Here is a 27,123-nt window from a genome sequence, read left to right on the forward strand (position 1 = left end):
AGTGATTTCATTTTACTTGACGCTTCTTCAAAGCAAATATACCGCTACACTGTTCTTCAAAATGTCCATATCAACTGACCAATTTTTCACCACTATCAGAGATATCAAAGCTTGTTTGATACTTTTTTCAGTTGTTCCCTTATTTATGTAAGATAGCTTTCTTGATAAGGAGCTATACATTTTGAAGTTCTTGAAAAAAACAATGGCTGGCGTCCAGTGGCTTAAGTGATATCTTGTGATCTTCAATCTTAAACCACTTGTCAAAAAAGTAATTGGGCGTCGGTTGATGTTGGCAATAAATTCGCAGACAATTTCCTCGTCGTCCACATATTAGTCTTTAAACCAGTTGGGCGACATCCTGTGCTAAACAATTGAGAGTGAAAACTAAGTCTGTGGAGAACTGTTCTTAGATCTGATTCTGAAGGTGAGAAATTTTTCTGTTCTGGGATATTTGATGCAGGTACTGCTTTCGTTGTCATTACATATGGTTAACCTCGTACTGTAAAACACGATATTGGCCGAACACCGTAAAATAAGCATATATAAGAGCGGTATTTGGTAAAGACTTGTACCGGACATGAAAACTCAACGCATATGAGTTTGAAGAACTTCATTTTATTCACAAAGAAGAAGCGGTTCCTAAACGCCACAGAATGCTAGTGTTTAAGCTTTTAAACCCATTTTAGATTCTGCCTTTATGTGGGAGAAGGTAGCCCAAAGCTGGTCAAATCCATTAGAAATTTGAAAAGGTCTTCCTACGTTTCTCTATTAGCCAGACAAGAGTTCTGATGCGCAAATCTTCCATACTGTACAACAAACATTGAGAAAAAAAACGAAACAAAACATAACAGAGCAATCAAAGAAATAAACAAAATCAACCCGGGCTCTCAAGTTGAATGATACCCATAAATCTTCAATAAAATTTTTCGAAACAAGTTTTTCTAAATATTGAAAGAGAAACTTTAGGATCACAATAGGCGTGGGTGCGTGGGTAAGTTCGACAATCTTTCCCTCAAAAAGGGATTAACAAACCCACCTCAGATTTTACAGATGGCTCTTATCCTTGTGGAATTGAAGTATATATAATATACATAATCCATATCCAATTGACGTTTGCACAGACCTCAAAACCTTTCAAAAGAAACCAAACCCGAAGAGTTCATTTTCTAATTTGCCCGCTGACGCACGCAACTCTTTTGTATAGAGATAAATCTCATCAGTTTTAAGCAATGTAATAACACTGTTGAACAACTTTGTTCCAATGTAATCAAAGCTGACGGGAATGCATGGTTTTTACAACAACTACTTTGCTTTATTGACCTGCCCGCGGCGATGAAAGTCAAATGATGATAACAGTTTTAGATCGAAATTACCAAACAAACAGGCTCTTTCATTTGTCCAGATGCAAAAAGAGGAAAACCTTTTAAATTGAAAGAGACCTGTTCATTCTTTCTCTTGTAACGTGTTCATCTTTTCCCTACCCTTGTCAGATTTTCAAGCGATGAAAAATAGAACGATAAATTTTTTTCGCCTTTAGAAAACACATCAAAAAATTTTTCTGTTATTATTTTTTTTAATCGAAGGTGGTCTTGAGTTAATTTTTGAGTCTTTAGGACTCAAATCGTGTTTCCACAACACTGGAAACTCAAGGAGCAATAGAACCGAAACGGCGACCAAACCCACCCACATATTATGCATGAGTTATGCATTATGAGTCCCGAGATGAGTTGATGCGATATAAGTGCTTTTATCTTTCTGATAACATCTACAGCTGTAGAGCAAAGATTAATAAGTATCGAAAAGTTTCTCAGGATTTTTCATGCATGATTACTTTTGTTTTACGATGATTCGTGATTGGTCAAAACTCGCGCCACTTTCTTAACCAATCAAAAGCACTGGTTAGCTGCGTTTTCCAGCGCTTTGAATAAGTTGCTTCTCCATTTTTTCTTTTTTTAATCGGTTCCTTAAGGCGTTGTCATTTGTTCTGATTGGCCGATGTAATGACGTAGGGTAATGACGTAGTGGCTCAAAGACACTCGATCGAAACAGACCCCACAGTTAAAGCAAAGCTAGCTTGGGTTTGTCGATTCTGATCCAAAATCGTGGAGCATTGATGTAGTTTGGAGGATTTTAGGTGAGATCACATGGTTTGGGGGAGGGGGGGAGGGGAATCATAAGACTTGCACTTGAGACTTGTACATGGATCAGGTAAATTTTTTCGTGACACAATCAAAATCCTCCGGTCCCCCTTCCCCTCTTTCCAGCGATAAATAGTGCCCAGTCCCTTACCCTCTACAAAAAGCCCCAGCCCCCTCCACCCTCAGAAACTAAAAAGCTACGTGAGTCTTGGCCTCGGAGGAAATTAATCAGTTGAGCATTAACAATTCACAACTGACATCCTGTTTATATGGAGGTTTATTTGCTCAGGTGAAACAAATACGGGTATATTTGAGCTCTTGACCTTGACATAGCAATAACTTAAATATTTCCATGTTTTGCCATGATATCGGTTACTCGTGCTCAAAAACAAGGTAACACAAGTGGACGCTTTGAGTGATGCCGCCTTCGAAAGAGGCACGTACACACTTCGCCAAAAAATTTTGTGTGAGTAATTTCTTTTTCGGCTCGACGAATTTTTCGTCTTTTGGGGAAAAAAAATTTCCAAGGTTCGAGATGACTAAGCTTTCTTTAGGAAACTAATTTCTGCGATTTTTTTGTCCAAGTAGTAGGAAGGTAACGCAGAAAAAAAGTAATGTGCTTAATGTTTTTTCTTTCTTTTTGCAACGCAGTATGTAGAATAGACTTAAGTTTTAAGCTTTTCTATCTAAGTAGACAAACAACAAAATAAAAGAGAAAAAAAATTCATACCCTTATCCCACTATCTTCCTTGGCCCTGTAGGATTTTTTGTTGGACCAAAGTTTGCATATTTTTTGACAGCTTTTTATTGTGTAGGATATTTTTCCCACCCACGACAAGTTTTTACGAATTGAGGACAGTCTGCAAACTTCACCGAAATTATAACCGGCAAAAGTTTCGTTCTGTATGGTAACTTATTTTGTGTGCATCGACCTGGAGGCGAAATTAAATTTAGGCTTAACTTATCAACTAGCGATTGCTGTGGCACGAAATGTTGTTCAGAATGAACGTAATGTTTGATTACAAACCCCGCTCCAAAGACGAACAAAAGAGATAAAACCTCCTAGGTTGTCGCTTCTCTGGAGATGATTTTGGGACTTTTATCTTCATTTTCAACAAAACTTCTGAGCTTCTGAGGCTACACTTGCGTCGTTCGTACGTACGGAAATTAAAAAGAAAACCTTGATAAACAAAAGAACATTTATTTGCCGAAGGCTTTGTGTTTTTACCGCAATAATTTGACCTTTTCTCTATCATTTCCTGAAGCTGAACATAAGGTTCAACGACTCAGAACAGACATGCAAATGATTGAGACATATTTGGTGCGCACAACCCGACCTTAAGCTAAAAAAATCTACAAAATAATTCGAAGTTGCTATGCTTACAGCTCTAGCCACAAGTGCTGTGTAGACAAAAGTTGTTTTAGAAAAGAAAGACGAACAAACAGATGTTTACTTCACTAATGTTCATTTCTGGAGAGAATGCACGACATGCCATTCTCAACTGAATCAAATTTTCAAACATTTCTGTGACTTGATGGCCTCAAACTGTTTCTGTAATAGTTTGCATGCTGTTATTACACTCAACACTCATCTACAACATCTACTAAAGACGATTAAGTTTGATCGTTCTCATATCTGGTAAGCACATAAAAGGTCCACGTTATCCCTCATTAAGAACTAAGAGATATTGAGCTGCTCTTTCAGGCTTTCGAGTGTCAGCAATAGCAATGTCATGCATTTAATAAATTTCTTCACGTTTGTTTCGATCTTTCTGCACAGCCGACGCGTGTAGTACAAATTATTTTAATATCTTCTTTTCATATGTAAAACACTGAACACTCACGCTTTCATTGCGGAGTTCAAAAACCCATGGCAAACAAACAAAAGCAATTGGCACTAGCCAGCCTAAAGCAATTAATATGACACGCGGTTGTTATGTAAACTGAAACAATACCGACATCTATATTTTGCACTGAAAGCAGGAATTGCTACTTATGCAAAGAAGCAGTAAAAAGTGAATTTATTTGCTCTGCGAATGTGGCATTCTCAGAATTTGGTAGGTGTGTTTTATCAACAAACAGGGTAAACCACAAAAAATTGCTGTCAAACTTTCTTTTTTGACTCTAGAGGTACAAGCAAGCAGAAGGTAAGGTTTGAATACAGAGAAAATTAGGTGATCTATGCATTTATAAACACTTAGTTTGTGACTGAACCAATAACTCAACACATGCCATTATTTCTTCTCTATTGCTTCCTAGATTGACAAAAATGTATTTTTAAGAACCTTCTCCTCTCGCTCTTAATGGGAGTAATTCGATCCTTAGAAAACCATTTTTTCGGGATGGACCTTCGAGTTCAACTGAAGTGCACCTCGTTCAAAGAGTTGCTTGTAAGCGCTAGATAACTGGTTTGACTTTAGTTTCAAAACCAGCTTAAAATTTTTTATTTGAGAATTAGACCACCTCGTCGAAGATTCAAAGTAGCCTAAAATTTTCTGTTTAAAGCAGTTGCTACCCGATATGGTACAAATTGCTTTAATTTCTTTCACAGCATTAATTTGCATTTGTCTCACAGCGTGCGCGTTAATAGAAAGTCCGTTTCGTGACTTGAACCACGAAATTGATGATTTAAAAAGTTGACACGTTATAATGAAAACTTCCAATTTCCCTTGAGATACCTGTCGCTAGTTCAAAAACTAAGTGACTTCATCAACCAAAAAAATGATGACAGTCATTTTCGTTTAAACGAATGTAGAAACGAATGCTTGGCAAACTTGAAGAGTTGGAAAAGCGAAACTTATTTTGAGTTTTCAGTCCAAAGATATTTTCGACAAATTGCGCCCCGCGTCATGTGTTGTGTCCTGAGTTGAAAGCTCTTCCACTTTAAAATGCCAGGAAGCGAGGGCATATGGTCTAATTGTGCGACAATTCTGCCTCGCGTAAGCCGCATGGAGATCTTTTTTCGTTCAACGGCCAGCTTGCATTTTCCTTCGAAAGATTCTAAACTTTTATGTATTTTGATGAATTACCGGTCTAATGTTAATGTTAAGCTGAGTGTATGCGAAATATGGTATTTGCGGCTACAAGCATGCAAAACAAGCCTTTTTAGTACACCAGAATGGCTAAAAATAGACTTATAGCCTATTAATAATTCTATTGGTTAATTTTGACGCCGTACAACGGAAGACGATATTCATAACAGGAAAAAATAGCAACAACTCCCCTAACGAAACCTTAAAACCCGCAGAACGATTTTAAGTTTCCTTTATTCTTGTTTGGTAAAATATGAGTGTGTTTTTAGAGGTTTAAAATACTTTTAAAAAAAAAATTAAAAAAAAAAAAACGATCGTTTGCAGAAATATTTTGAGTGGTCAAAAAAAAAAAAAAGAAAAAAAAAATCAAATATGCCAAGAAGCAGGGGTTAAATGTAGAACATCCGGACCTATAAAGTAGAATTTCATTTGACAAGTGACCATAAAACGTTCCAGGTTTTCCTGTACCAATATTGACGACCTCAGTTGCAGTGTCGATAGATATTATGAAAAAACAAATTTATTGAAGGCCTGTATGAGCATAACTCTCTACTGTACACTGCAGTGAACTAAATGAATGGCGCCGACAGGAAAAGTTAATACTTCAGAGCGGAATAGTCGCGATGTAGGTTTTTTTTTTTTAGATTCCCCACCTTCACTTTTATCAGTACTTCATAGCAAAGACAATCACGAATATAGCTGGTAATAATTAATTCTTGTTAAATGGTCATATTCGTTCATCGTAACACAAGAATATTACTGCACAGAGCTGAAACAAAATTTTGCTGAAGAACTTAAGTTTATCTGTCAAAAGAAGACATTTTTTGATTAACATAATGCGATTTCTATGTTGACGTGTAGCTCACTAAGAGCGAGTTTTTTAAAACCTTTCATCCTTCCCAATTATACTAAAATGAGAAAATCCGAAAGTAACTTCCGAAACTTCACGAGTAATTTGGCGATGACTCTTAAAAACCCAGTTCGGTATGTTTTTTTTTTGATAGCTTTGTGGTCGTTACGTAGTTGACATCACTTATGACTTCAAGGTTTATATTTCATAAGTCATATTGAGTGAATAATGCTAGAGGATGTTGTAATCACATTGCAAAATATTACCATCGTCATGGTTCATCAAGCCAAGTTACCAATAAGATGCTAGTGTAGGAATCGGGATTCAACTAGCCATTCCTCTAACTGTTAAAAAATCTTGCCCAAGCCCTTAGTGTGGCATGTTCCGCGTAAATTTAATCGGTGAGACGGCAACGCGCCGCTTGGGCCAAGCCTTTTAATTTCGTAACCTTGTTATTGAGCGAAACATTAATTGCTACTTGCGTAATTCGCCTACAGACTGCACGTACTTGCACATCTTTTGTTGGCCACGAGCAGCAGAATGACATTTCTCATTTTTGACTACTTCCAGCTGCTGCAAGCTTTTTAAGATAGATTACAACCAACTTTAATCTCACATTTACTGCCGCTGATTTCAACATATCGCTTGTTTGACTGCTATTCAAGCGAGCAAACCCAGTTTTCAATTCACGCTTGCTGTAACTTTTTGATCGACAGTTTCTGCCAGTATTCAGCTTTCGTTTTGCCTTGCAAGTTATTACCACGATCAGCATTTAAAGGTGAGAAAAAAAATCTTTTACTCAATCCTTTTGTATAAAAATGTTGTAATGTTTATCTCCAAACTTACTCATTTTGGAGACTTCATTTTGTGTGCCTACATATCGTATATTAGTTAACTCACTCAACCGTTCAAAAATTTTCCATGGCATTTGCTTGTAGCATTGTAAATTTTAATGGTGTTCCTTACAGGAGGATATCTGCCCATTTACTTATCATCATTTTCCACTTCCACATGAAAAATTCAGCTCTCTAACGGCGAGAATTTTTGAAATTTTTATACATGCACTTTTTGTTATTACTTGGAACATTTTGATCTTGGGTCTTCCTTTAATTTATCATGTATGTGCCGTTAAGGTGGGACACAACTGCTCTAAGATTTGCATAAAAGAATCCTTTGATGAGCTGATAACCTCTCGAGGTACTTGAGTAAGGCATTCTTCGAAATGTCATTTACACTCATTTTAAAATTTCTAGATAATTAAATACATCAGTGCGATTAAATATAGCACAGAATATTAACGTGCTCTAGAGAGACTCCGCAAAGAAAAAAACGCGCACAATTTTTTGAAAAAGACCGCAGTCAATTTTACACACTAAGGTTCTTTCGCAATTTTGAAAAGCCAAAGATGTGGTTTTCCTTGAGTAGAAATGTACTTTGACCGGAAAAACTGTCAAATGTATTGACTTGGAGACTGAGAGCACTTCTTTGACAGTGCATCTCTGGTAAATAGACAACAGGAAAACTTGTGTAAAGGTAAACACAGGATGCAAACGATATAGAAGACCTCTATATGTGTACAATTAAATGAAAATCTTACGAACATTAACATTTTTCGGAAGATAACGGATTTTCTTTAAAGCAAGGTTTACAGTATTATGCTCTTTATATTTTATCTGGTCTGGTGTTATAATCGGCGGATCATGTAAAACTGCAGCTCCGGCCCGTGGGGATAAAATCGCTAAGTTTTTTATTTCTATGTAGCTCGATTTTTCATAAGCTTGTATTCATTTGTTCGCCAAATAATGGCATTTCTTTGCCTCAAGTTTTAAAGCAGTAATCTCTTCATATTTCTTAATGGTATGGCATTAAAAATCTGAACATTAAACCGCAAAATAAGGCGGCTCCTTTGAGCCTTTTAGTTCTTGATTTCACAAGCTCAATTTGACATGTTTGACATCTACGTTTTCATAGTCTGTCATTCATTTTACGTTGCCTGAAAAACATCCTGAGGTTCCTAACGCGTGACACAGCACATGACTTCGTGCTGAGTATCTGTCGCTGTGCGTTTTAATTTTTCGAGAGGTTGCAAACCAGCAAAAAGGGTGAAAAGGCTCATTTATAACTGAAAACCGATTATAATTACAGATTTTAGCAAAAAATTTTGTTAATGATAGAAAATTATTGCACATGCTACATGGCTAGACCTTTTATTTTTTCTGCACCATATCATCTACGCAAGAACGATCCCTCTGTAAGATAAATCTCTAATTAATTAATTCATTCATTTGTTGTAAACTTTTTTCTTAACTCATGTTTCAATCAGGTGTTTGTGTATCACTCTTACCCAGTCCCCAACGTTAAGATTTCACCTACTAGCAAAAACAGCCACAGTGGTTTTCATTAACTTTTGCAGGACAGTTCCCGAGCTTCAACGTGGCAAGAACCATTTCCTCTTAAGGCTCGAATCAGTTCCTCTTGGCGCTCAAACCAGTTTCTCTCCAAGCCCGAACCGGTCTCGTTGCTCGAACCAGTTTCTCTCGAAGCTTAAACCAGTTCCTCTAGGCGCTCGAACCAGTTTCTCTCGGGGCACGAACCAGTTCCTGTCAGAGCTCGAATCAGTTTCTCTCGTGCGTTTTTGGCGTCACCCTTCTTTTGCAGTTTCAGCTCTTGGATAGTTGTTTGTCTTGACGTGAGAAATGAGCCTATACGCAAACGCTTCTATTGCAAGCATCAACACGACATCCACTCCAGCAATATTTCAAACAAAGTCAAAAGTGGAGAAATTTTTCGTCTTCCTCTCCATTGCAGAGATCCTCATCATCCTTATGGCGCTCATCGGCAACTTCGTGGTCGTGTATTCATTCATCGTATCCACTAAACTACGAACAAGTGTTACAAATTATTTCGTAGTCTCTTTGGCGATATCCGATTTACTAACTTCAGGGTTAGTGATGACGTTTAAAGTGGAATACACTCTAAACAGTTACAAATGGAAGCATGGCAAGTTCGAGTGCGGTCTCTATACTACTATGTATCTACTGGCCGTGCCAAGTTCCGTTATAAATCTTTGCGCTGTCACGGTAGATCGTTACTTGGTTCTGAGGTTGCCTCTTCACTACGCCTCTCTTATGACTCCAAGGAGGGCAGTTTCTATAATCTGCTGCGTGTGGATGTACGCACTCTTTTGGGCGTGTCTACCTTTCATGGGCTGGAGATTTCATGTACCCATAATTCAAAACGGCCAGTGCTACTTTGTGAATACAGCAGCCTACAATATCACAGTCAATGTCATGAACTTTTTACTACCAATGATATTCATGGCAATATTCTGGTCTCTTATCTGCTCCATTGTCCTTCGGCACCGTGAAAGGGTTAAAGAACAAGAAACAAATATTTCTTTCAACACGAACGAATCTGCATGTTATTCTACCAACACTCTGTGCATCGGAAATGCCGCGACATTGATGCAACTTGAACCGATTGCCGGAAAAAAAAAGGCTGGAAAGAAAAAAATGCAGCGAAATTTTAATGGATGTCGATACATTGGAATTATTGTCATGCTATTTTACATTTGTTGGCTGCCTTACGTGACATTAAGTTTGATTGCAAACATTTGTCTGTCGTGCATTAAATCGCCTATCACGCTAACACTGTCTGAGACATTCCTCGCGTTAGGGTTTTTAAACTCCGCTCTAAATCCATTTTTTTATCCATTCCACGACAAACGGTTCAAGGAAGCGTTTAGAGACATTTGGAAGAAACTGCGAAGTAAGAGTTTCTTAAAGGTGTTACATCGCAAAGAGAAAGTTTTGGAGGTAGCGAGACTGGAAATCGTAGTCCGTGGTCAGTGATTGGCAGAGAGGTTCTTGATTGGTAATAGGGTTATTATCACAGGAAGCCTTTAAAATGGCATAATCTATGTGACTGGCCAGAAGAAGCGGAAAAAAAGCGCCAAAAGAAACCACAGGGAAAAAAGGGCGGGAAAAAAAACCGCGGACAAAAAAACGCGGGAAAAAAGCGCGGGAAAAAAAGCGCAAGAAAAAAGCGCGGGAAATGGTGCGGGAGAAAACCAACTGATTATATTGTGTCTGATTTAAGTTTTACATCTGATTGGGTGAAAAAGTGGTGTGAGATTTCTAAGCCGATCAAAATGCGCAGAGGATCAAAAGTCATTTCATACAATTTCGGTTATTTTCGACGCTTGATTGAACACTGTTTTAGCTGTGATTAAAGTAGAATGTATATATTTTTTTATTAGAGAAGTATTAGATTCGTGAGATGCATCAAAATCATTATATCCCATTCAAAATGACAGCCAATTTGTTTGGCGGGTTCCTTCCTCGTTCTCACTTACAAGAAAGAAAGAGGGCCTGGGAACGAGATTGACTGGCAGAGTGAGCGCTCTCTTGACGTAATTATTACTAACTGATTCACGTCCTATCCGGGGAGATTGGACTGGACTCCAACTAACGTAATGCTGCAGAGACTTGAAGTACGATAAGTGCAAGGAGATCTTGACCACTTGGACTACAACTGCTTTTGAAACAGATAATAATAAACATTTTTAAAAAATCCTGTCTCTTAGGCTCTCTAAGATGAAACTATTGCCAATTGTAAATAAGTTTAAGCGTTTCATTAAGAAACTTTTTAACATGTCAATAATTATTCCTATGGAAAACTTGAAATGATTTTTGTTGTTGTTGTTGTTGTTTCTGCTTAATTTGTAATTGAAATAAATATTTTGAAGAAATCTTCTTGCAAGCGCTGAACTTTGAACTCTATCAAATATTAAGAAAGGTGAAAAACCCAAGCTATACACACCCTCTCAACTGTACTTGTGTTACTCTCCTTTTTAACTTTCCCCTTAAAAAGAATACCCACCCTTTTAAAAGTGCATTTGAAGAATTAGAAAATGAACTCATGTTTTGAAACTCTGTCAAGTCAGGAAACCCGCCATGCAAATTCACATATCGACCTCGTTCTGAAGGTTTTTGTCCGAGAGACTAAATTTGCACGTGTTCATCTCTCAATCATTTACATTTTTGGCTCCTCGTGGTCTGAACTGATTCACTGCTCAAGGAAAAAGTGCTAGAAAAACTCGTCCACTCGTCAAGTCTAACGTTTAAACGAAGCTAGAAGCATTTCGGAATCGTTTATGCCTTATGCTCTGACAGCGATTGAAAACCTGCCATTATCAGTTTTTTCTTAACAAAGCCCAAGGTAAGAGTCACACAGAATTCAACTCGTAAGTTCTTGTACAGAAAATTCTGATGTACACTAACACTTGAAGCGTAGGCGTGTTGAACTAGTTTTCGATAAAAGCTCCGTTAGAAGTATTTTGGAGGAAAACACGTAAATAACATCATCAGCCTAAGCCGATGCGGTAACTTCAAACAGATTTAATACTTCCAAATATACGAAGAGTAATTCTTGCCAAGGATGTGATTAGAAATTGAAAATAGATGTGGCTGCATAACAAATAACATCAGAAATTTTCGCGCTAAGTAAAAGATCAGAAGAATTTTAGCAGGGTGTTTACGTGATTTTGCCAAAAACTGTTCCATCTTTTGTTGTTGTTTAAAGCAAACAGGTCAAGGATTTAATTGGTATGCTGCAGCTGTCTGAGGTTTTAATTTTTTTTGTTTATTTACAATTTCTGCGAATCTCAGATCAGGTGGAATTTTACATGTCTTTTCTCTACTTTGTCGGCCAATTAGCATATCATTGTGCGCGTCATTTTTTTTTTCTTAGGAACTGGAATTTTACTGAGGAAAAAGATACCTTCTGTTTACAACTAGGAAACATTTAGGGTTTCTGAAGGATTTCTAGAAAGATCAAGTAATTAATTACAATTTCCGTATCAATGTTTAAAACATGTTTCAGGATTTTTATGTTGAAGCCTATTAAATTGTCCCAAACTCTATGGAACCACAAGAAATAATTAGTTTTTTTCACGTTTTGGATTAATTTAGATGATGCAAGTACCATAAATTAAGCGTAGGAGGAGGAACAGTTGGATCGGAAGCAAAAATCAAGCAACAGTAAGTTACAGCATTCGATTTAGCTTTGAAACAGGCTCATTGTGTGTAAACGTGGATGCTGCCGCCAGGCTGTTGTATTCAAATTTTGTCGGTCAGTCGGCCGAAAAATACTTAATTTGAGTCGTTCGGTTGAAAATTAGGTGAGATTTCCACACAGTTCCATTCTATTCTAAAGCAAAAGTGTAGTTCCGGAGGTAATATATTGTTTTCACTAGACATTTACTTATCCAAGAGCTGTATGCAAAACAAATATTGGGGCTGTGCAGAAATCTTACCGGAAGTTTTAAAAGATATGTTATAAGAGAAAAGTGAAGCGGTCAACACGAAGTTTAGAAGCCTTGTTTAAATCGATTTGTTTGGATGACAGTTTCTTCAAAAGATAATTTGTGCGAAATAAGTTCTGCAAAAATTCTCACCTGCGTTTGATGAAGATTTGTCACGAAATTATGCCACCGGTAAAGAATGATCGGAATGAAGAAACTTTTCAGCGAGCCTTTGAGCAAATGATAACTAAAAAAATTACTGTTTCCATCATACCGTTTACGTTTTTACCAAATTTAAAAAGCTACCTTTCGTCCTCTGTTTCAGTTATAAAAAACATTTTGAGGATTTCCGCACAACCTTGTACTATTCAAAAAAAAGTTTTTGTCCCAAAGGTAATTTCTTGTGTTCGTCATTGTTTTCTTTAATCAAATAACTGGTTACATAATGAAATATGGGTTTATGGTAACTCTCGACAAATATTTTCTTTCACAAACAGACTTTTTAATTACTTCTGTTTCAGTTATAAAAATCATTTTTGAGGATTTCCGCGCAACCTTATACTATTCAAAAAAAATCTTTTGTCCCAAAGGTAATTTCTTGTGTTCGTCATCGTTTTCTTTTATCAGATAACTGGTTACGAAATTAAATATGGGTTTATAGTAACTCTTGACAAATTATTTTCTTTCACAAACGGAATTTTTAGTTATTGAAGCATATGTCTGAGAGTATTTGAAAATGCGCCAAACACTTACATAGCGTGTCCGTTATTGCTTCTTTTTTTCAAATGCTTGGAGAATTTAAAGTAAACACCTTTATTCGCTCAATGATTACTTCTGAGGGCACATTTGCATGCCACCCGAGCAACACCATTAATCACCTTTCAAACCAATAAAAAACGGGTGAATTCTAAAAATTTCGCGATCTCACCGAATTCAGTTTTTTTTTTGCAAGTATCAAAACAGTGGATTTTTTGCGGGTTCAAACTTACAAATTGTAAAGTTTCACTTGTATTTAAAATGTGCCCAAATGTCATAGTTTGTTAACAGCGAAGGCCAACGATCAACAAAATTGTTACGTCTGTTTTCGTTGTCTCGACTTTTGTGTAATTTGACCAAGTTATGGAAAATGCTAATCGTGAGTTGGGATTCATTATTGGGTTATCAAGACTAAATTTGAACGAACATATGTAAGTTATTTGGGAAAAAAAGAGTATGAAGTTGGCTATAAATAATTTGAATGAATCGTGATCACCACTCCAAGGGAAATAGAAGTGCATGATAGACAAAGGATTTAAAAGCTTGGACGGAGCCCCTGCCAAGCATATTGACATAGTTATCAATCTTAATTCTGTTAGCAATTATTTCGTTTGTATGTTAACATGTTTGTTTACTAATTGTGCTATCTTGTATTTCCATTGTCGATGCTGATCATAAGCATGGAGAGTCGAGATTCAGCGAACACAGCACAACGGGAACTAAAGTTGTTCAAGAGCCGGCGAATGCTGGAAATTAATTCTAAAGGTAACAATTGTAAATTCGAAGCCTAGTGCCGCTAGTTTCTTTTCTCAAATCGTTGTGAAACAAATTCAGATTTTTTTATCAGCGTCAAGAGAACTTGCCAAGTTAAGATTGGTTTTTTACCTCAAAGGTAACTGTCTATTGTTGACTTCAACATACTTGACTCATCACAAGAAAAAGGCTAAACTTTCTGCATTTAAAAGCAAGTTTACAACAAAATTTGAAATTATTTCGTCACGGAAAAAATGTCTAAAAAATAGAAACGAGTTTGACTCTTTGAACTTACCTTATTTAAAAATTTTATTTTTTTCGGATACTTTGAATTTATAACTTTTTGTCGCAACGGTTTCTCCTCAAACATTCAATTCAAATTTTCTCTATTTCTTAATAGTTGATGAACTTATCAGACTTGCTGTGAGGTTCGTAAATTTCCTTTGCCTTGATTTGAGTTTCTGTTCCCATTATAAATTTTTTGATGAAAACTTGGATGATGGTTAGTTGTCGTTGAGAGACTTGGTTAACTTTGGGGATTTTTTTTCGTCCCGCCTAGATACTTATACTTGCCTACGACTTTTATATTGTTGTAAACACAGATTGTAATAGGTAATAAAAACTTGCAAACAAATAAAAGACTTTATTTCTACTTTTGTATTATTTATTCCCTTTATTGAATAAACAAATTAAAAAAAAATCCGCACTTTCAAAAGGACCTGGAAACTAGTCAAAATATAGACTATCTCTTTTACTTTTATTTGCGTATGGAGGGTTGCCGAAAGGAAAAAAATTCTGCGAATTTGAACGGGTGTCTGGCATTAAAACAAACCATATACTGGAATTTTGATTGGAGAAAATCTTTTGCATGATGCAAGATTTTTCCCGCCAAAAGACTTGGTATATTTTTTGTTCAATACTAGACACTATTCAAAAGGGCAGACCTTTTTTCCATCGACAAATTTCCCGCCAAAAGACTTGGTTTTTTTTACTGATTATTTCATCTTAACTTCTTAGTCTTTCTGAGAAAACTTTCCTGCAATAAAACTTTTCTTTTCGATATTGAGATGGCCCTTTTAAAAGCCATTGTGCGAAATTTCTTGTTACGCAGAAGTTGCTCTTCATCACCAAGTGCGAGTGACCTTTTCTCAGTGACTATTTCTCATGAACAATGAATCAACCTTATTTCGTTCAACGAAATGCATCTAGTCTTGCATCTTCATCCTTTAAACCTGAAAGAAAAAGAAGTGATCAATGGCAATGGTTTCGAGTGTCCTCTCAACTGAGGGAGTCACATCCTTAAACCTAAGACATTAGAGAGAGCGAGACTCTGGGATGAGTTCGATCACAAGCACAAGGTTTGATTTCAAGTTCTCAACGGAATTTATTGGATTTAACTGAAAGCTTTCGTGATTGAAAACTAGAAAATTTCTCTATCGTTACAGCTTTTTTTTGATACCGAGCTCTTTTTGCAAAGACGTGTTATCAAATTCAATGCATTTCCCCTCCAAAATGAGGTCGATTGGTGTGTGCCTGCTATTTGACTATTTGGAAATTTTTCACGCCTTGTATTATTCTTCTTTAAATCTAAAGGTTACTCTTTCTATTTAGTAACAACAATTTTATAACTATAGCCTCCCCTCCCCCCCCCCTTGCAAATCAGTTTCACCTTTGGATGAACGATATCTCCTAAAAGCCTGATTACGTAACGAGGCTCTTTCAGTACGCTCATAAAATACGAATTTTTGTTTCATCTGAGAAAGTTAAGGTAATATATTACGGTGGCTCGTAATTTTTTACATCTTTATCGCGTAAGAATTTTGTGACAAATTCACGATTCGTGTTGTCCAGATACGTTTAAGTATAAAAGTTATGTTGTATCTACTAAATTAAGATCCACGAGAAGCAACTTCAAGAGAAGCGAGACTGCCCTTATCTCGACCTTCTAGAAAATTAACGAACATTTTTTTCTTGATTTTTTGGAAGCACCCATTTTTTCAAATGCGAAAAAAGTCTTTGAATAAGATTTAGAGACAACATGAAAAGCTATAAGGGACCGGTCATTATTTATCGCCTGGGGGGGGGTCGGAGTATTTAGGGGGGGATCACATGGTTTTTTGAAGACCTTTAGGGGGGATCAGCCGTAATTGACAAGCATAATGGGGGGGATCAGACCAAAAAAAAAGGAATTTTAGGTCGCGCCGGGACCCCGGGTGATTGCATTTGTAAATACTTTGGTAGGATTTGCCGCAGGGACTCTAAACCCCCAACCATATATTCAAGACCACGTTCAGTTGTATTTTGTATTATATAAACTCTATTCTAGCCCAGACACAAAACCCAAACCCTTTTACAGACCCTCCATTTTGTAAAAAAGAATCACTATCGTAGTCTAACATACACGTTTTTATTCAGGCACGATCTAAATTAGAAAGGTAATCAAGATTTTGAGAATGGAATACTTACAATTGCTCAAAATTGTTTCATAACATTTCAGTTTGTTTTATAGAGAATCGTAATCTAAAATCATAAACTTTCATTATTTTAATACGCGGCCGAATGAAAACAACAAATAAAAAAGTGTTTATTTTGGTGAGGCTGTATCTTGTTCCGCTTCCGTGTCAGAATCTTCGGCAGCCCTCTCCACTGGCTCTTGCACAGTCTCCTCGTCAGATTCATCTGAATCCTCGCCCGAACTTGACCCTTTTTCAGCACCATTACTGCTATTCTCTTCGTTCATTCTGGCCACTACCACTTTCAAATTGCGTGCCAGCTCTGTTTCAAACACGCCTCTTTCCAAAAGCCATAGCAGAGGATCCAGGTGGAGACGCTTGACAAATCTCGCAGTGAATCCTGCATTAATACTTGAGACACATTTGTAAGTATTCTTTTCGAGTGAATCGAAAACCTCTTTAGCTACCTCTTTTGAGGTAAGTTTTTCTAGGAGAATTGCTGCTCGCTGATGCAACCTTTTCTCCTTGATTTTTTTCACTTTTCTCTTGTCTTCTTTTTTTTCTTCGGGATTGGCCGTTGTTCCCCATGGCAGATGGGAACTTTCTCTTCAAGCTCATGAGGGTGGTCGTGAGCGCATTGGAGGCTTTCTGCAGCTCTTGGTGTATGGCCTTCACTCGCTCTTGAGCTTCCTGGAAATATTTGAGCTCATCACTTGCAAACGACCTTAAGGTATGCTCTTCTGTATAAAGGTTCTTTCGTCTGTTGTCGATAAATGAGAGCAAATCGGATGCTGAATTAAAGGCCTCATTGACAGTGGTCAAGGAGGACTCACACTTCGCGACATCACCACTGCCCTTACATCCATCCACGCCTGACATGAACTTCGTGATGTTTTGGCACACTCCCCAATTCTCGTTTCTAAGCAAGTTGTTTTCTTTATCGGAAAGGGCTTTTATCTTTGTGTTTAACTGCCAACGCATTTGCTGTTGCTCGAGGAGATAAGGGGGGGGGGGATCATGAAACTTTCCACTACCGATAAGGGGGGATCTCTAAAAAACTAGATACTCTACGGGGGGATCAGGTAAATGCTCCGATGTGACAACAAAAATACTCCGACCCCCCCCCAGGCGATAAATAATGACCGGTCCCTAAAATCGTGTATTTTGTTTTTGTCGTCGGTAGCCATCAAATATTAAAAAAAAGTTTAATTTTACAGAAGGCTATCAAGTTATTTTCGTAAAATGTTCGACATTTGGACATATTAATTCACTTTCTTTGTTTCCACGGAGACAAATTTTGAAGTTTTTCTTCATACGGTTTTTTCATATATGTTTTATAGCTTCCGCGAAAGGGTTTTGAAAAATCATCACCTACTCGATGCAAAACAAAGCCAAATACAAGAGCGCTTTTCGATTTAATGTCGTAGAACCAAACCCAAAGTAATCACGACGGCCTGTACCAAATACCTTTGAGAGCCAATGAAAACTTCAAGTAAAAACAGCGAAACTGCCTAAAACGCGGGAAAACGCTGGTGACGAAGCCGCGATTGGTCGAGAAAGCGGCGCGAGTTTTCAATCACAGTCGACCAATCACGGAGTGAAGTAAACCAAAAACAAATCAATCCCGGATTAGTTTCGATACCCAAATGCAAATTGCCATTGACCCTTCAACTCCCAGAAGTGATTACCATGTAACTTCTCCTTATAATATCCTAACATTATCCAGAAAACAAGTAGTGAGATTACTCAAACTTATCAGTTACAAGATATTCTCCTGATGGAACACTAAAATCTCGTGACCAATTTACGAGGAAATGTATAGAAGCTATGGGAGAGAATTAACAATCAGATCTTGGGAGTTCAAGGGTTAAAGGTTTCAGTGATCGATCACCAGCCACCCATGTTCTTACTCGGGTCGTTTAAAGTAGGATTCTGTTAACCAAGATTACGCGTTGTTTTTGTTTGTTTGTTTGTTTTTTCTAACATCATCATCACCATGATTTTACACTAAAACTCGTACAGCGAATTCCATTTAGGGTCTAAATCTTCTTAAAATCTAAATCTTTCGTTCTGACTAAGAAGAATCTTCCACCTCAGGAAGCTTTGGTAGATGGAGGTGTGTTGCCCTTGTGTACAAAAAATTCGGGAGCATTTAAAGATTGACACTCGCTGGTCCACAACAGCTAAGACATATTATTCAGGGGAATAGTCTTCATTTATCACCGGGGGAAGGGGGATGGGGCTCGAAAGATTGGGGGGGGGATCTTTTGATTCTCAGGGGGAACGGGGCGGAATCGGTCGTAGCCAACAAAGCGTAAAAGGGGAATATGGAAACTTTATTGCCAATTAACTGTCAAGAGAGGTGGTGGTGGTGGTGGTGGTGTGGGGGGGGGGGGGGGGGGTCATAGGTATATTTTAGAACCTTACAGGAGGTTAAAAAAGATGTTTTCGTGACACGACCAAAATCTCCTGATCCCTCCCCCACCTTTGCCGAAATAATGACATGGTTAAAAATGTTCAATCACTAACTGACCTGTATTGACAGAATTTGTCCTCATGACGTTGATCTTGTTCCTGATCCATAGTCGTTCTTCCCTTTGGGATGTAAGATTGATGGATAAAGGACACACAAACCATTAGCTCACGCGCAGATTATGATAAGTGGTTAAAAAGCGATTATGAGAAAATCGGGTTTACTACCGGCGTGAGAACAAAGTTTCACTGAGGGGAGAGGAGGTTTCTCGCATTAAACTGACGGAGGTTGATATATCATTTCAGTAAAATTCTTCTGTGACATTTTAACCCCTTGACAGCTGAGAGTGACTAGTATCCGATCTCTTCTCACAATATTACCCCTGAATCATACGGTAAAGCCACGAGAAAATGAAATGATCAACAGCTAAAGAGGCTCTTGATTGTTAAACAAATTCTCCCTGTCAGCACCTTAGGAAATGTATAGAGAACAGTATGGAGAATATGCATACTGATGTTAGGGTGTAAAGTGTTGGTCTGTCTGGACATGCATGAAGATGAATCAGGGTAGCTCCAGTTGGTGGGACAATTTAAAATCAAACCTTTCTAGTGTCTCTAAATTTCTAACTGGCTTGCCTCCTTGCGTCCCTCAGGGGGGGAGGGAAGGGTGAAGAGGAATAAAGAGGGTTTAGTGAGTGAGACGTATCTTAACATTCTAACTCCCATGAGTGACCAAGACAGAATTTCTCCTTACAATATCAATACAGTATCAAGCAGACAAGTGATGAGAATAAATAAAAAAGTAAATTAGGGGATTATTAGCTGTTCCAATACCTAATTCTCCGAACTAATATCTTAAGAATTGTATGGCAGACAGTAAGGAGAAGAACTGATGAGATCTTGGGAGTGAATGGGTTAATCCTAGTCCGTACATGAAACGCACCGTGTCTTCTACACGGAGAATTATTGATGAGATCGTAAACTTGTGTCGTTTAGTGTTTCGTTGTATAATTCATTCCGGTACCAAGATTTGAAAGTTCCGCTTAATGTAATTAATGTAATTCAGTCCTCATAGTTTTCCTTAAACTAGCGGTGGCTTTCACAGGGTGCAGAAAATTATTGATAACTAAAATAAAGATGCTGGAGATTGAAGTTGATGACTTACATAAACTCAAAGAAGACAAAACTGTTCTCAATTCACGACACGACTTCGTTGGCTTAACGATGACGGCTCCAAACCATTTGAGAGGTCCGCGTTGCACCAAAAACCGACATTTGAAACCATTCAGCGCTTCAGCTTCATCTCTCAGTTATTACGAATGTTTAGTAAATGGAGGACAACGTCTCTGACCAGAAACTGTGATTTAAGGCAGGGAGTTTTAAACTACACAACCAAGTGAAATTCTAAGCTCCACGTGTAAAGTTGACTGAAGGAAAATGAATACTAAATGAGAGTTCTTATATTTGCATTTCAAATCACACATTTCACTTGCCTCTCAATATACATGCGGGAGGGGGACGGGGGAGGATAGGGTACGAATGGGAGAGGAGAGGTATGAGAAATCACCTTTCTTAGTGTAAGTGTGGTCAGGAGTCACATTTTGAAAATAAAAAGATATATATTAAATTTTCTCCTCTTTTTTTTTTAACTACATGGCTTTGATTGACGGTCGCGGACTTTTCCGAATGGATTAAACGAGCGTAACCACGCACACACACGTATGCGTGCGTGTGAGTAGTTTGCGTGTGAGCGTGTACAGAAGGGCGGCACTACTTTACAAGCGCACCCCTGGGGGGGGGGGTAGTCACGGTTGATTTATTTATATGCCCCCATTGGAAACTGGAATCGAAGTTTTTTTAGAAATGAATAGGTGAGTAACTTGAGGCTTATAAGCGGGGGTTAGGAAGGGGGAGGTGATTTTTCCTTGAACACGACACCGAGGCCAGCGTTACAAGGTACTGCTGGTAACGCATTGTGGGAAGGCAGTGATAGATAGCAATGCACTCTTTTATGAATACCATCCCCTTCCCGAATCGACGGCTAGGAAACGTATGGTCTGCAATGCGTACAAACATGAACTGATTCACCGAGAACTGTACGCTCTGATAAGATATTTATTTAAATACATCAATATACATGTATAATATACACTCTTGTCACTCTATTTAACCGCCATGGGCGGATTTTTCACACACATATAACAATATACATGATCATGGTGAATTATCTCATTGTCATATTTTATTGATACCAATCAGGGAGAGCTTTGATGGATCAGACTAATTAATACGTAGACGATGGTTTTCTTACTCAATTGAAAAACGCGATCTTATATTTCAGGGATCAAAGTTTCACTAAATTGGATTTACCTCCTGTGTAATGCTGCTGCAAAATAATCCGTATTGGACATATTAGGATCTCGAATGAAATTTCAAAGGAAATCTCTAATCACTACGTATCAGATATCGGGAAAACTTATTCTAGAATGGGCACAAATATGAATAATTTCCGACAGACGGATTAACATGTGCCAAATAGCATTTCATCAGTGTTTAATAATACCATAAAACCCCACGAAACGGACAATTTCTTTCTGCAATCAATTCCACAGTACTGTGATTGTAAAAGCCCTCTAAAAACCTGATGCACAATTTCTCAATGAACGTTGAACAGACCATAAGTTTACGCATATATGATAAATTCACTTAAAAGTGTTGGGTATTTTTAGTGCAATGATCACCGATAGATGAATAACAGGCTTGTGTAATTTTGAATGCGCACAAGACAACTTGCGGGGGTACAGAAATAGAGAATAGGACCCATTCCCCTCGCAGCGCCGACAATCAAGTTCTTTTTTTTCTAACTGATTACTCAGCTAGACACAAGTACATAATTTATTTAATCATACGTTCAACCATTCCGTAACAGTTTCTATAATTTGCGTCTTACCACGTGTCGCCTATGCTCGCCCAGCCGAGCCCATTTTTTTCAGAGTTCGTAACAACCGTTTGGTGTTGATCCATAAAAAATTCCCTCAATGCTCTAGATAAAAACTGCACCTTTGCCATGTGATTGTAGTAACGTAGAAATGGCCTTGCTTCTCAGTTTTTTCCACATGTCTTTGAACGCCGCTTTAAAGTGTTTGTCATGGAACGGGTACAGAAATGGATTAAGGGCTGAGTTGAGGAAACCAAGAGCTAGGAATACTTCGTAGAGAACAGGAGGAACGCGCGCCATGCATGATACACAGATGTTGCCTATAACACTTAAGCTGACGTACGGAAGCCAGCAGAAATAGAACAGTACAACGATAAAGCCAATGAAGCGAGATCCGCGAACGTTACGCCGCAAACGTTTTTCCTCCGTCTTTTCATTTCGCGCCGTAAGCTGAGTCATTGCATGGACTTCTCCGTTTGTGTTGTTGCTCGAATTCGAGGAGTCGTTAGTGTTACGCGAAAGGCTTCTCTCTATTTTCAGAACTCTCTTGCGATGCTTGCGAACTATTGAATAGATTAACACCCAGAAGATAGCCATGAAAACCATGGGAAATAAGAAGTTTATAACATTCATTAAATTATTGTATAAGTTTGTGGACGAATGGTAACAATACCCGTTTTGCAACACAGATGCTCCGTTCGTAACATTCCAGCCCAAAATAGGCAGGCAAGACCACACTATAGCGTAAATCCACAGAAAACAGATGATGCCAACGGCTCTTCTTGGCGGCATAAGGGTCGTGTAACGTAGGGGCATCCTCAAGACTAGGTATCTATCCACTGTGACGGCGCACAAGTTGATTACAGAGCTTGGTAAGGCTAGTAAAAACATTGTTGTATAGAGATGGCACATGAACAAACCATGTGTCCAAAGGTAACGTTTAGAGTTCATGTCCGCTTTGAACGCAGTGACCAGCCCTGAGGTTAAGATGTCTGATATTGCCAGCGATATGACAAAATAGTTCGTAACGCTCGTCCGAAGTTTTTTGTAGGCAACAAAAGCGTACACAACGAGGAAGTTGCTGACCAACGATACAATTGCTATGATAATCTCGGCTGTAACCAGGAATATCATAAAATATCGATTCCCGTATTCTTCTGGAGTCGCAGTCTGCAAGGGGTCAGTTGCATTCGAAGAATTTGTGTAGTTTGCCATGTCTCCTTCCTCGTAGGTTTGTCAGCTTCCCTCACCTGAAAAAAAGCGTTAAAAAAGACTAGTGTTAAATTATGATCTTTCTGATCTAAAAATTGCTCTTTAATTCTCTATCAAAACATGACTAGCTGCGGTTAGCTTTCCCTGTAAAAGAGATTAATACAAATCTGATTATCAGATTAACATATATTGCGATATTTGCGAGTTGTTGCCTATTTTGTTTACCGATAGCATTGGTGTTGTTCCTGCCGCAGCGGTCGAACATGACGCGATGAAAGGAATTTTTTTTTCCTTCAAGAAAAAACCGTGAGGGAACCCTTGGAATTTTCGTCTTAAGATGTCGTCATTCGTAAATTGTCAGCTACTTGAAATCATGTTCACTTGATTACTGACGGAAAGGATCAGCAGACCTCTTAAAAAGAACTATTCTAAGTAATCAGTTTAGTAAGATTTCCACAGAAATTCTCGGCAAGAAATAAAACGCATTAGCGCGCTGTTAGCGGCGTTCCCAGCATCCAAAAAGTCTTTTTTTAAGCAAATCTAATTTGAGCCAGTTATTCACGGCATTTAAAAAGTGTTACCGCACTGTCAAAGGCGCGACAGGTCGAATACAGTAATTTGTCTCTCTGCCAGTTATTGATTGACATAAAGTTTAAGTTTTTGCAACAAAATTTTGGCCTTATGAAAATATCAAAGGTCTCAAATTTGAACTTTTTCTCATTTCCTAGCACTCAGTTGGTCATTTTTGTAATATTACGTTTGAGGAAAGTGCTTTAGAATCATAGATATATGTATTACATTATGCATAAAAGCCCCGGAAACACCTTGAGAGGTTGACAGATGCAAATAAAAATATTAACATTTTTAAAATCTCTATTTTCGTCATTCTGTTTGGTATCTTTGAGGACAACAACTCCCAGAAAAATCAGTTATTTCGATAGAGTTTTTCTCGCTTTTTCGAATTATTCCAGAAATGCTCTTTCCATCGCTGTCAACATTCGCTAAAGCAGATGGATTTCCAACGGAAATATATTTCCAATGCAAATGGTTGCATGATGTCGATTATAAGAAACAGTTGACCGTGATTAATAATGTATTTATCTTAATATATTTTAGCTTTCTATATCTAACAATCTGGCTGATGTACATGTTATCACAGTTTGCTTTCATTAACGGACATTATTCCTAGCCAGTTTTTATTTCGAAGTGAAACTTCGCTGCCAAAATGACTAAAAACACAACAAGTGAATTCATTCATACTTATTTTTGAGATGACAAAGTCTTAGCCTGCTAAAAACAATTTTTATCATAACTAATATAATCAAATCACAACGAAAGCTGAGAAAGCTTGAGACAGAATAAAAAACTAAACCGCGTTTTGTCCCACTTAAAAAACCACACAACTAGTAAGTAAGAAACATTTTTAGAGGTTACGTCCCGTTGCAGCAGAAACGCTGAGAGCAGTTGAATGTCGCTAGTAATCTAAGTGCTTTGTTTTTGTTTTACTTCGCTCTGTGAATGGTTAAGAAAACAAGCGCTGCTCTCTTAATGTAACCAATCAGAGGCAAAACTAAAACCAATCAAGACTTGGTCGCCCGCGTTTTCCCGCGCTTTAAGCAGTTTGGTTGTTTTTACTTCAAGTTTTCGTTGACTCTTAACGGTATTTTCCTTTGCAGTTGTGATTATTTTGGTTTTTTTTTTTATACGGCACTCCATCGAAAAGTGCCATACTAACGTTCGAGCTTTTTTTTTTTTGCTGTTCGATCTTGGAACTTAGAAAATAACCAACCACGACTTAGCCATGTGCGCCTTCCCGCGCTTGACGCAGATCATGTAAATTTTCACACGAATTTCCGTTAAGTTATCATTGGTCACAATTGTTCCGAATAACCACCAAGTTATATTCAGCTAATGACGTCAGCAAAAACCGTGTCACGTGGTACAAACATGTAACTAGCAGAGTATATAGGGGAAACTATGAGGGAACTATGAAAAATTGAGGGGGGGGGGGAGGAGGAGGGATGGATAAGTAGAATATTACAGATCCTTAAGAATGGGGGGGAGGAAATCAGGTTTATTTTAAAATATATTTTCGTTACACGCCACGAGCTGAAATTATTCAAAATTATCCTCAGTTTTCTATGGGCTTTCGTACAAGGTAACAATGAAATTAACACCTCTGGCCACGAGAATTGATGAACAAAATAATTGAACAAATGTAAGGTAGCTTTGAGATTACGCCTTCCAAAAGCTTTTATATTGATAGGGCACTTAAGAGCTAATTTACACGAACATGAAAAAAAAAAAAGAGGAAAAAAATTGCTCGCTAAAATGACATGGATTGTAATCACGACGTACAGCTAAGCTTACTAAAAGAGCGACATGAACGCGCTGCTTGATCGCTGTCGTCAAGAATTACACATTAAGCCATGAGTTTTTTCACAAACTGTGAAATCAGAATCAACCTGTACATAATAACAGTCAAAATAAAATGACCAACTGTTCAGAATAAAGGGGGTAAGTTTCTAAAGAAACTGTGGTGCTGTGTCGGTGGGAGAGTATAACAGAGTAATTTGGTATTATCAACTGAGGTTGATAACTTAAATTGGCTACAGTAAAGAGTTTCGTAGTTGACGTTTCGAGCATTAGCCCTTCGTCAGAGCGAATAGCAAAGAAGAAGAAGTTTAGGTAAATTTTGTTACAAATAAAATTCAACTTTTTAGAAGTTTTCCTTTGAATAGTCACAAGCTAGAATTTTTTCCTAATGCTGGAAAGCCCACGGTAACCGAGTGATTTAAAATGACATCATAGAGTTCGAAGTTCACGAGCTTTCACAATGGATAGAAAATGTCAATCTGACCTTACCCTTTTTGTCGACAAGTTCTTCACCAAAGTTTTTCAAACACGCAGTTTCTTGTGGAATGAAAAGTGTTGCCTCGAAGGTGGAATAAACGCATAGCATTTGACAATTTAATCCGATGTGATGTATGGTAGGCGTCTGAGCACTTTCTATTTTGAAGCGATTCGACTAACAATAACAGCTGGAAGCAATAACGAAAGGAAATAACATGCCTTGATGACAACACTCAATTGGCCGCAAAACATCGCCTTTGACTCACTCAGAGGCAATGATGGGCGAAAACAAAGAAAGCTAAAAAGCATGTTATCAGTGCGTTTAATTGTAAAAACCACAGAATATATTCATTGCGCTGAGGTTTCATTCAATGTACAAAATGCAAAAAGGCAGGTTCAGCTCAAGGGTAAAGGAACAGAGAGATCTTTGCAAAACATTTATTAATGGTTCGTTGATTTCAGACACGCTTAATATAAATCAGTTTGACTTTCTTTCCGAGTATCTACCTTTGTGGGCGTCCTGTAACACAAACAACGACACGCGATTAGGGCATGCAAATATCAAATTATTTCATGGGATTGCTTATTTTCGGCTGTTATCTTCCTGGTGGCAAAAGATATGAATATGTGACGATCAGAGAAGCTAATCCGAGTCTTTGAGCAACTCCAAACATGATTTTGCATTTCATCTGTCTAAAGCTTAACTCTGGTAAAAAAAAAAAAAAAGAACAAACGACGAAAAAATAAATTTCCAAAACTTCTCTACGATGACTTTTTATCGTTAGTAAAAATAAAAAAAAAAACTTTGAACCACGTAGATAAGAATTTATCAAGAACGTGATCAAAAGCTACGTTATCCAGTTTTTGCTGAATAATTTGTAATCGGCTTTATCTTGCGAATTTCTGGCGAAGTTGAGTTGACATTTCCATTCATACGTAGAATGTAATTTGCTGTGCTGACAAAATCCATTTTTTTAAATAAAAAACAGAACTTGGGCTTCTCTAATTTCCACGTTTATACAGGAAGATTTGGCCATTTTAATAAAATCGTCCACAGTATTTTTACAAGAATCAAGTATAATTACAGCTGTTCGTTTTCCTGTTTATCTACTCCGTTCAAACACCGACAATTTCGAAATTTCTAAAGCTCTAGTTTTTTTGCCCGTGTTGTGGTAACTCTGAGATGCTGAAAACAAAAAAGCCCCCCAAAAAAGATTCTGCTCACGCAAATGTCTGTATTATAGAACAATGCAACTGCGTCTGTAGTGTATTTGTTTTTGCGAAACCACAGCAGCGTTCAGGTTTCATAAAAGATCCACCAAAGTTTCTCTTACACCTTTGATACTCTGTTTCCGGCAGTGC

General features: G+C 37.7%; 2 protein-coding genes and 2 long non-coding RNA genes across 21 annotated transcripts in view; 2 read left to right on the forward strand and 2 right to left on the reverse strand.

The window, feature by feature from the left end:
* The first annotated feature begins 335 nt into the window (after nt 1-335).
* Nucleotides 336-10,770, forward strand: LOC113671560 (octopamine receptor beta-2R-like). Of its 9 annotated transcripts, none has more exons than XR_016183005.1 (4): nt 336-424; nt 6,737-6,798; nt 7,154-7,217; nt 8,434-9,666. XR_016183005.1 is itself a non-coding variant. In XM_027187790.2 (4 exons), exon 4 carries the CDS (start codon nt 8,717-8,719, stop codon nt 9,869-9,871), a length of 1,155 nt encoding a protein of 384 aa, XP_027043591.2. In that variant the 5' UTR covers nt 4,127-4,285; nt 6,737-6,798; nt 7,154-7,217; nt 8,434-8,716; the 3' UTR covers nt 9,872-10,770. The 9 variants fall into 9 exon arrangements, 6 of the variants coding, with proteins under 6 accessions (XP_027043594.2, XP_089050323.1, XP_027043591.2 ...); XM_027187790.2 differs by lacking the exon at nt 336-424 and adding an exon at nt 4,127-4,285 and having other exon boundaries at nt 8,434-10,770; XM_089194195.1 differs by lacking the exon at nt 336-424 and adding an exon at nt 4,403-4,528 and having other exon boundaries at nt 8,434-10,770.
* A 294-nt stretch (nt 10,771-11,064) lies between these two features.
* LOC149033905 (uncharacterized) lies at nt 11,065-13,887 on the forward strand. The gene is made up of 3 exons (XR_016183013.1): nt 11,065-11,240; nt 11,993-12,061; nt 13,760-13,887. It is a non-coding gene; the product is annotated as an uncharacterized LOC149033905 (long non-coding RNA).
* A 577-nt stretch (nt 13,888-14,464) lies between these two features.
* LOC149033906 (uncharacterized) lies at nt 14,465-20,197 on the reverse strand. The gene is made up of 3 exons (XR_016183012.1): nt 19,924-20,197; nt 18,820-18,881; nt 14,465-15,065 (listed from the first exon to the last, which is right to left on the reverse strand). It is a non-coding gene; the product is annotated as an uncharacterized LOC149033906 (long non-coding RNA).
* A 656-nt stretch (nt 20,198-20,853) lies between these two features.
* The window catches only part of LOC113671569 (dopamine receptor D1), a 29,540-nt gene continuing 23,270 nt past the window's right edge, over nt 20,854-27,123 (reverse strand). For 8 of the 10 annotated variants that reach the window (XM_089194200.1, XM_089194203.1, XM_089194201.1 and 5 more), the window contains one exon: nt 20,854-22,946. In XM_089194200.1, coding sequence (XP_089050326.1) covers nt 21,802-22,911 — 1,110 coding nt within the window. In that variant the 5' untranslated portion in view covers nt 22,912-22,946 and the 3' untranslated portion in view covers nt 20,854-21,801. Of the gene's footprint in view, nt 22,947-23,133; nt 23,499-25,773; nt 25,961-27,123 lie in introns of those variants that run through there. The other 2 variants (XM_089194199.1, XM_089194202.1) reach the window with 2 other exon arrangements.

The sequence above is a fragment of the Pocillopora damicornis genome, chromosome 14 (assembly GCF_964200805.1).
Source record: "Pocillopora damicornis chromosome 14, jaPocDami1.2, whole genome shotgun sequence".
NCBI lineage: Eukaryota > Metazoa > Cnidaria > Anthozoa > Scleractinia > Pocilloporidae > Pocillopora > Pocillopora damicornis.

What these genes read in the sequence shown, in the direction of transcription:
- LOC113671560 (XM_027187793.2), top strand. Translation starts at nt 8,717, where the DNA reads ATGAGCCTATACGCAAACGCTTCTATTGCAAGCATCAACACGACATCC.